The sequence below is a fragment of the Sinocyclocheilus grahami genome, unplaced genomic scaffold (genome assembly GCF_001515645.1).
Source record: "Sinocyclocheilus grahami isolate Dianchi unplaced genomic scaffold, SAMN03320097.WGS_v1.1 scaffold171.1, whole genome shotgun sequence".
In the NCBI taxonomy this organism is placed as follows: Eukaryota; Metazoa; Chordata; class Actinopteri; order Cypriniformes; family Cyprinidae; genus Sinocyclocheilus; species Sinocyclocheilus grahami.
Window position 1 is genome coordinate 1,252,289 of NW_015505350.1, and position 10,943 is coordinate 1,263,231.

The 10,943-nt window shown below is 34.3% G+C and overlaps 1 protein-coding gene across 1 annotated transcript; it reads left to right on the top strand.

The window, feature by feature from the left end:
- Positions 1–4,042: 4,042 nt before the first annotated feature.
- LOC107593471 (guanylyl cyclase-activating protein 1-like) lies at positions 4,043–8,922 on the top strand. The gene is made up of 4 exons (XM_016283207.1): positions 4,043–4,424; positions 5,991–6,140; positions 6,798–6,885; positions 8,090–8,922. The coding sequence occupies exons 1-4, from the start codon at positions 4,230–4,232 to the stop codon at positions 8,218–8,220; spliced, it is 564 nt and encodes a 187-aa protein (XP_016138693.1). The 5' UTR covers positions 4,043–4,229; the 3' UTR covers positions 8,221–8,922.
- The last annotated feature ends 2,021 nt before the right edge of the window (positions 8,923–10,943 follow it).

Consider the following 10,943-nt stretch of genomic DNA (forward strand, 5'->3'; position numbering starts at 1 on the left):
TCAGAAAACCCAGAAGACACGTTCATTATCAAGCACATATAAGAATGAATACGTTCTTCAGAATATTCATGCGGAAGTCATCTGTAAAGCATCTCGAGACCTGAACAGTCACCTTAATCAAAAGTTGGATACATAAAACCAGGTAAATAAAAACCATCCACCTTTTTCATCAAGTTAATATCGCTTAATGATCGCTTATTGCAAAGAATCCGTTCTGTCAGTTTAAAATGGCGAAACTCCGAGCATGTACTTTGACTTTTCATTTATGACTAGAACGATGATCGCATCCCTTACCAAAAAGTAGTATACTTCAAGTTTAGTAAGTATACTTTTAGTAAGTATACTTAAGTAAAGTTCAAGTATATTTTTAAGTATACTTTATGTAGTAAGTATACAAATATCAGTGTACTAGTAGTATACTTGCAAGTATACTCCTTGGGACTAAATTGGCCCACTTTCTAGTATATAAAAGTATACTTTTAAGTATACTTTAAGTATAACAGTAGTAAACTTTGAGTACACAACTAGTTTACATCTAAATGTTTAGTTTGCACTGCAACTATACTAAAAGTGAACTTATAGGTATACTGATAGTTTACTAATTAAATACTAGTAGCATTTTTAGTACACTTTGAAGTATAGTCTCAGTAAACTACTAGTTTAGTAGTTTTATACTGCAAGTATACTCGTAAGTTTTCTTTAAGTGAACTTAACATCATACTTTAAGTATACTCCTATGTCCCTATTTAGGTATTAATTTGTATATATTTTGTTACATGAATATCTGAACATACAAAACACCAAAAGAACAGGGTATCTGCTTGTAAACAAAAACATTTTATTTTAGCTTCATGCATTCTTTTTTAAACACTTGAATGTGGATAAGTTTCATAAATAAAAAATAAAGAACTAAACAACATTTTGAACAGAAGGCTGAAAAAAGACTGAATTGGATTCAGAATGATAATCAAAACATAGATAGAGTCGATCAACACCCCAAAGCTTGACAGTCAGTATTACCTCTTCATTGGTCGACATTTTATTCCATAATGTTACACAGTTTTGATGCTGTTTTATGTCTGATGATCGTGTTAGATTACATGTGGAAGCATCTGTTGTTTCGGTTTCTTCTTCACTTGTGTTTTTTGGAAATTCTGTACAGAAGATGTGTACTAGCACCCCCTACAGTATAACAATGAAATCACGGATTCTAGGAACACAAGTATAGCTCAAATATATTTAGACTTTTTCTAAGTATAAGTCAAGTATACTTAAATGTCATTTTAAATATATTTCTGAGAAGTACATAAAAAGTAGACTAAAAGTATACTTTCCTATTTTTAGTTTAAAAGAAGTATACTAATAGCACACTTGAATAAACTTCTTTTTCGTAAGGGATATCACGTCACATTCAAGCCAAGTACAACACAAATCACTTTTGTGATTGTAATTGTTTATATTAAATGTTAAATTGACACTCATGGTAATGAATTAGCCACCAGCTATCAGTATTGTTGTCAAGAAATCAAATATTCGTATATTATTATTATCAGATTTTGTTTCAGTACATTCCAAATGTTCATTCTGCACAAGTTTGTTTCTTGTGTCCTGTAGCTGGTGGTACTGCTCTTTTTCAGCCATAAGTTTTGTGTTTAGTGACTCAACCCAATCTCTGCTACATCTACGTAACTACATCACTCTAATTTGCTGTTTTCCAGATTCACTTTTGTGCCGTTGAAAAGCCCTTTTAGTATAGGGAAAAGTTAACGCTGTCACTAATAGTATAATCTCTTAACAATATTACCCTGTACAGATAACACCGCTAAAGCTTCTTTATGCCAACACAGGCTAAATTCATTTCAGCATGCCAACCAAGCAACAATCTGTTACTAAACAATTTTAATCCTAATGACTGAGTGTGTATGTTGAACATTATGTCAAGTAAAAGTCTTAATTAAATTGAGATAATGAGAATTAAAACAGGAGATTTAATTCAGTAATCAGCATAGTAGGCTACTGCTTTAATCAGATTGGCAAGAGTGGCATGATTTGGTCATGCCATCTGTCTGATTAATCAACTTCACCACTTATTTACTCCGGTTTTTATTAATAGAACATCTTGAGCAGATGACTTGCATTTTTATTGGAGAAGTGTTTTCAATACAAAGTAATAATAACTTTTATTAACGTTCCAATCAGTCACAATTTTTAACCCTAAAAGCTACTGATTATTTTTCAATTTTACACATCACGTTAAAACTGTTTGCCTTATAGTCTAAACTGAGATTGTACAAAAATAATACATTTTTATATTAAAATATCAAATGAGACACATTTGACTTAAACCAATAAATACTTATAATTAAATAGAAATATTGCAGAATTTTCTGTATTTAGCATCAATTTCTATAATTTCATTTGGTTGTATGTTGCAGGGGATGTTATTTAAGAAGTCTCAAGAATCTCAAAATAATTAATGTAATCTGTTTTGGAAATTGTTAATCGTCTGAAGCCAGATTTACTATAACGGGACACTGATCTTTGATAGTCTGATTGATTTATCCTCTGCATTTAATCTCCGCGAGGGTGCACTTTGTGTTCCTGAATGGATCATGCACATGTCAGTGAAAGTTCATGCAGATCAGAGATCAGGGTCACACATGAGTGTGTGTTGGATAAACATGACACTTGGAGTTGAGTTTAGAAGTGAGTCTTGCTTTGGCTAAAAAGGGTTAAATGCAATTAAATATCCATTAAAAAAAATTAACTAGTTTTAATTACAACTACTGACATGCAGTATTAAATAATAATATTTATTGTCTGTAAAATGTCATTCTTTTAAAAAAAAAACTTGACAGTAGTGACATTTTATCGTTTCATTTCCAATTAAGCTGTAATTTTGTCAAGTTTAACAAAAAGTTTATTTTTCTTGTGTGTACTTTATAAAATGCTAACATAAAATATATAAAATAACTTTAAAATTAGCCATAGCAAGACAAACAAGTTAATTTTATAAGTTATAGTATTTAAATAAGATATTTTATTCCAAGCATATTCAAAATGTAGTTTCACCTACAGAATATTATTATTATAATACATCTTTTCAGACATGGTGGAAATGTTACTGACTATTAAATATATATATATATAATAACAAATTATGGTGTAAACTATAGCTAGTTCATATTCCATTTTTCATTTGCTCATGATAAACTTGCTGCCACAATGCTGAGTGTCTTGGTTGGTTGTCAGGGTGTTCATATGCAGTTGCTTAGGTGTATTATTTTTAGCATGTTGCTATGCGGTTACTACAATGTTCCTAAAACATTACTTAATGTTTTCTAAGGAGTTTGTAGACGATTGTTCTGGGTGGTTGTTAGGTTGTTGCACAGTACAGAACAATGTCTGATCATTTAGAGAACACATTGCACACCTCTTCTCAACAAAGTATAATTTAGGTCTGAAGCACAAATGGGGCAGGATGAATTCACAGAAATGTCAAACTCTAAATGCAAAGAATAATAATAGTCACACTTGCCTTAATTACTTCTTAAACATCGACTTAGTGACTTTCAATGCAAAATTGTATTACTTAAGTATTTTAAATCTAGCAGAGGCCAGCTATATTTGGCCCCTTGTTACAGATTGTATCTCTTGATACAGTTTGAATCGTTTCTTAAAATATCTTCTGCCCTAGTTACGTTCCACACTGAACTTTGGTGGACTCAAATATAGCCTTCTCTAGACAAGAACTCAGCATCCTAAGAAATCCCACAAAAAAGTCACCCTAGGCGGGGTTTTCTCGGAGAGGCCAGGAACATTTAAGCTTATTGGCCAGATCTTGACCTCTCCATGGAAAGTGATTGATCATTCTACACTAAGCCCTTGCAGACAAGGTCAGGAAGTTCAGGATCACTGCAAATCATGACCTATCCCCCAAAGGGGGAGGGGTACGTCCATCTGGAGACTTTCCGATTTCCCTCTTTGACGGCCATAGATGTCCTTTAGTTCTTGGAAGATTTCAACAGTTATCCAATTAAAGGGTTATCTCTCCTTTTAGTTGCCTAGTCTATAGGGCTTTAGACTCTGTGCCGTCATCAACAGTCAATCCTGGATTGGAGCAGCAAACTGTTCACAGCTCATACTCAATAAACTGCAGCTACTGTTGGACTTCTGGATTTGACAAACCAATTCTACATTTCATTTAGAAAGAGGCTCTCTGAGGAGGTATGGGTGCCCACGGATCCAGCCTGGATGAAGTCTTGGCTGAGGACATGCACCACTGGTACAACAAGTTCATGAGGGAATCACCATCAGGTCTCATCACGCTCTTTGAACTCAAGACCATGCTACAGATGCAGGGGATGACTGAGGAAGCCAACGGCTATGTGGATCAAGTCTTCTTCACCTTTGACATGGATGGGGTGAGAGATATTATGCAGATTGGTCATTTAGTTTATCTTAAAGGACACCAAAATCTCTTCATGTTTGTGCATGAAAGAATACATTTTTAATGCATTATATTGTTAACCAAATTAATGATTATGAATATTTGTTTTTCTCAAATGGTGTATTATTCACATATCAATATTCCAAATTTACGATAAAAGTCATTGTTGTGGCAAACAAATAAACCGTTAAATCATCAAACGGCATTTATATATCACTGAACATAAGCCTATTACTGTCCTACAGTCCACAGGAATCCATTTTACAATCCTGTTAAGCTGTCTTGAGTTTTAGGCGTTCGCCTTAATCCAAAATTTATATTCTTCTTTCTGTTTTGGTGTTTCGGCCACACTTAGACAGCATTTCTGTCGAGTGAAAACTTTTTGAAGATGCTCTCCCAAGTAGTACAGTTTTGAAAACAGCATTTTCAAGTGTTGTATTGCAGACGATGAAAATTGAAGTGTTCGGAAACTGACGCATGTTTAGTCATTTGACACATATTGTACCCTTATATCAACAGAATATATCTAGTTGTGCTTGCTATTCACATTCATAGTGGTGTTAAAGATAAATGTTACTTATATTCCTGATCGAAAATGTACAGTTGCTGTCCTGTGGAAAAACATGATAGTTGCTTATTAGACCATAGTAATTTTATGGCCTGGACACACAGTGAGTGGTGGAATATTTTGCTAATAAAATGATTGTGCCAGAAAAAATGGTGTGGTCACTTTATTATATCTGGTCTGTCAGTATCATTGCAGTTGTCTTTTATCACGTTTTATGCTTATGCAGTAAGGTGCTTTAGGCATTTTCAGACATGTGGATATGTTCAGGCAAGCATCTATTGAAAAACTCTTAAAAACTCAAGGCCATACTTTTTTTATGCATATTTGGTTATGTGTACAGTGTGCATGACGCAAATGTCATCATTAGCAATGAAGGTGTGGGGTCAACATCTTTTGTTGGTCCTGGATCAACATTATTGTCCAAAAACCTAGCCCTAAACTAACCCATAATTTATCCCTAAAATCAGTGTGAAATGATAGCTGAATAACAAGGGTGTAGAAGCACCTAAGTGTGGTTGTAAGGCTAAAACTGACATTTCTTGTAAACTTATCCCTCAATTCTGATTGGTTAATTGGAATGTTGTTCCAGGATTAAAAAGGGTGTACATGCTGTACTCTGTGAAATTACATTCACTGTATGGGCTTAGTCAGATTTTTCTAACCATGTGCACAATGTACTCTCAGCTCGCATATGTGCCACTTTTTGGTAAGAAAAATTGTTAATAGAAGTTTGATTCAAGTTCAAAAGACATTTTTATGTAACAAAATCACACTGCATACAGATGGTGTGCACGACATTGACTATGCTGGTGATGATCATTCTTTAAACTGAAGATCCCTGCCTTCTGTTCTGTTAAGTTGTGCTCTAATTGTTCGATGTAAGAATGCATGCAAGAATCCTTTTAAAATTAATGTTATAATTTGTATATATTATATATTCATATATTTTCTTACTTTTTTTTTCTTCCACAGGATGGCTATATAGATTTTGTAGAATACATCGCAGCTGTAAGTCTTCTACTGAAAGGAGAGATAAACCAGAAGCTGAAGTGGTACTTCAAACTCTTTGATCAGGATGGAAACGGCAAGATTGACAGAGATGAAATGGAGACCATATTCAAAGTAAAGTATCCATTTTTTCTTTATTCAGTGTTTCCTCTGGTGTATGACCACTGGTCCAGATTGCAGTTCAGTTTTAAAGGTCATATCATCTCATAAAAGCTATGGTTTTCAGTTACCCATGCCATAGTAGAAATGCACATTCACATATATCACATTTATTCTTCAAGCAAAAGTTTCCAGTATTATGGAGATAAACCAAGTAGTATTTGACTGATCTTGTGGTCTCAACATGGAAGCCTCCATGAGGCAATTAGAATAAAACATTTGTTATCAAACTTCTGATATGACTCTTCTCATGAGGGCCTACATCATTTAAAAAATATTTTTAACACATACTATTATTTCTTCTTGTGCAAAACTGATGAAATGACTGTGTATCTTCAAATAGAATACTATAGTAGCAACTTTAGGGAAAGTAATTTGTATTCAATCCTAACCTAAATCCATGATGGCTGTTTGCGGAGCTCCCTTGTTATTTTCAAAATTCAGTTTCTATCCTATTAGCCCTGTCCATATATATATATATATATATATATATATATATATTTATATTTATATATATATATTCCAAGACAGTGATTTTTTATTATTATACTGTGTCAATAAGGCAGTGATGTTAGTAAAGGAATAAATATTAATATTTTCATCTTTGCGCAGGCCATCCAGGACATTACCCGGAGTTATGACATCCCTCCAGATGATATTGTGTCTCTGATCTATGAGAGGATTGATGTCAATAATGAAGGTGAGAGCTTCTAGATCATATTAATAATATTTCAACTGGAACATTTTATTTGGAAAAATTTACATAACACTAATTCCTCCTGTTGTCCACTGTATTGTTTAATGTGCTTTAGGTCACAACTGTGTTGCACTCTACAAGTCTTTTCTGTTCAGGATTGAACCTGCAACCTTTGTATAGTATAATCAGCCCCAATCTAAAACTATTAGGCTAACACCACTACTGCAATTAACAAGGGTCATCGTTTAGATTACTTTATAGAACTAGGATAAGAACAAGTTTATGGACTAAAATGAATATTCATTACAGCATCTATACACAGAGAACAAATTCTAGTGGTAAAATGTTAGGTCAGTCTAGGTCAATATAACAGCTAAATAAACAATAATATAACCAATATAACCAGTTAAAGTTTGGAATCATATAGTCTATGTCTAGGTCATTCAGTTATTTTTCTTTTCTTCCCCAAAGAAAACCCAGTGTTGTTTTATTAAAACATTGTAAAATTTAAAACAATATTTTTTTTAATTAAAATCATATTATATTAATCTGTAAAATATTATGTTAGCATTTTTATTTAGTATATTTTATAACTAGGGATGCACGATATTGGATTTTTGCAGATATCCGATATGCCGATATTTTTCAACTCATACCGATACCGATATATTTCCTTTTGTTTGGAAACAACACCAAGTCTCCCCTGTGCAGAAATTATAAGCGAAATATTTTTAATTTTGGTTAGTTAATTAACTTATTTGTTAGAATTAAATAAACAATAGTGAGGGTTTTTTGACAGTACATTGAAACTTTGACAATAACTATAAATAATAGATCAATCACTGCATTTTTCCCCCCAGAAAGATGCAGTTAACCCTAACATTTTATTTTAAGATTTATCATTTGAAGATTATCTAAAGCAAAAGAGTTGTAAAAATTCTGAAAATCTTTTAGAGCTTACGATTTGTTTAAAAAATAAAACATATTACACATTAATGAAAAAAATCATCATATCGGCATCATTTTTCATATCGGGCGATGCCAATATTTACATTTAAAGCCATTATCGGCCGATTCCGATATCAGTCCGATAATATCGTGCATCCCTATTTATAACTATATATATATTTTTCTTCTTTTAATTTTGTGTTCAAATCTGACCTTGAAAAGGATTCACTCTTATAATCTAATGCCTATACTTTTGCAGGTGAGTTGACGTTGGAGGAGTTCATCACAGGGGCTAAAGAACATCCTGATATCATGGAGATGCTCACCAAGATGATGGACCTTACCCATGTCCTGGAGATCATAGTCAATGGGCAGAAAAAAAAGGAGTGACTGCCAATGTTTGATGCTTTGCACAATAAATGGATCCCATCCTGATTAAAGATGATCAGCTCTGTGGCTTAAAAGCATACAACAGACCTAATAGAGGGTGAAACCTGCTAGCAGCATCTCAGAGGTGGACACGAGTGATCATCATTTGTGATTGTCTTTCATACACTTTCTCTCTGTCTCGGTGCCTCCAGATATCCAGTTAGCAGAGCTCTCACTTACCCTTCTTCTTTTAACTGAATCACTTCTACAAGTCTGAAAATGTCATTCTTGCAGGCAGAAATGACACAAGAGGAGATGAATCCATGGTGTAATGGATCGTTTGTCCTATTTGCTGGCGTGTGAAGCATGTTCTTAGCAATGGATGTGCTCTATGATCTGCTGCATGTACAGTGACCCTAAAATGTATGTGGACATTTAAGCCTCAGTTAATATGCATCAATTTCTAACAAATTATCAACAGGACATTAATATGACAGGCATTTTAAATGTGACTTACTTTAAGTGTCCAAATACAGTTTAGGGGACAGTCTGTAGGGAGGGGCCAGTGTTATAAATAATTGTACAGTTTTTCTATTGATGTATGTAATCTTCAATCTTCACACATTTTGTGCTAAATTATTTAGATAACTCTACAGTTCTACCGTTCTTGTAACTTGTAACCATTGCCTTACATAAATAAATGCAGTATGCTGCACATTTGGACTGCCTTTCCTGTCTGTTACCATTACATTTACTTAGAGAAAAGGTTAAAAATGTTTTTTAAAGTTTTACAAGTTTAAAAGCTTTACCTAAATAAATAAATAATACTTACAAAAAATATGGTTTCAAATCATGAATTATCTGTTTGCACTACCATATGAATAAATTACGTTATTTTAAAGTGAATAAAAGCCAAAAAGCTGAATCTATTCCCATATTGTCTGCTCCTGGTCCTGGCATGAAAATGGGAAAGGTAAAAAAAAAAAAAAACAGTATGTCGCCTACAGTTGCAATCAAAATTATTCATCCCCCAGAGACTAATAATGTTTTTTTTTTAAGATTTTAGAAGAATTTTATAAACATTGCATCTATAATAGTTCACTGGAAATATTAATGTATAAGGTGCTATTTTTTACCTATAGGATTTTTTAAGTCTGCATGAAATCAAAATTTACTATATTTATTTTATTAACTCACATTGTCTTAAGGTCAATAATTAATCTGTGCAAGTTAATCCTCTGAAAAAAATTGTTTGTCTTGGTAATCTTTCATCAAAATCTGATAATTTGCGTCCGCTCTGGAATGGCATGCCTTCTCATGACGTCAGTTTGACAGCTTGGGCCATGGCTTGGGCAGAATTTGCTTAACCATGCCCCTCCAACCATTAGTTTGCTGCGAGTGAGAGATGAGAGGAGGAGCGCAAAAATAAAAACCCTGCCCTCTACTCCAGGGAGCGCCAGCACCTATCAGAGCATCTGTTAATTCAGAGGCATACCCTTGAGTAGCCCATTTATGAATACAAGCTAGCAAATCTTTAGCCATCCACTAGGGAGCAATCTGATTAGTACCTCTGCTAATCAGTCGACAGTTAGAGCAGAGTTGGCTCGAGTATCAGTCATGCTTATTGACAGTGTAAGATGATATACGGTTAGCCGTGTCGGGAATCCAGCCACGTATTGGCATGTTGCTATCAGAAACAGGCTCAGCCATCACATTGAATCAGGTAATATATTTATTATCAGGTTATATATTTGTTTCATGATAATTACGCACGCTACACTAGGGGCAGTCCTAAACCCTTTTTAGGCTTCAGCCCCACTGTGTGTCATCTTAGCCCCCAAAACTGTCTGAACGATCGGGCCAGTGCTGATTCTTCAAGAAAGTTTTATTCTTCTCACCTGTTTTAAGTCTTGTCAGTTTAAACATTAAAGTAATTTTAAGCCATTTAAGCTCAAGACATCTCAATGTGGTACTCACGCACTGTGATAGATAGTTTCTGTGCGCACCGTGCACACAACTGAAGCGCACAATCAAAGCCGTCTCAGACAGCAGGTGCACACCAATGGCTGTCTTGAAGAGTAACCTCGTAAGCACAGTCAGTCTTAAAGGGGTCATATGATGCTGCCTTTGGAAGGCCAAGTAGTTTTGCTTTCACAACGAATCACACAGTGCCTTCACGACATGGCGGCGGCAACAACAATACTACAGCGAGAATAAAAGTTACGCCTTCTTTCTTTGCGTGAACATTTGGGCGGCGTTATGCAAATCTAACTACATAGTGATGTAGATATGTGGGGGCGTGTTAGAACGAGCCGTTTTAGGTAGGCGTGGCTGACTATTAACTTTTATAAAGAATATCTCTTTGGATTTGAGACTTTAGTCTTTGCAACTTTACAGATCTTCTTTATGCACCAAGAGCTAGTAACACTCCAGAGAGAAAGGAAATATTTAAATCGCATCATATGACCCCTTTAAGTGAACGTAATTACAGTAAAGAAAATATTGAATGTATAACAGTATAATGGACCCGTGCATTTCTTATGTTAATAATGTTAATCAAAAAGAACAAAAGAAAAATCATTCGCTGCTCTTAAGTAAGTGATGTCTGTAGTTTTAAAGGATATTTGTGTATATGTTAATGCTAAAGAAATTTGGTGTGAATACAGTAATAGGAGTGGGGAGGGGAGTGCTTGGGGGGGCGCGAGTGAAATTAGACATTAGACAAACTTGGGGGGGGGGGGGGG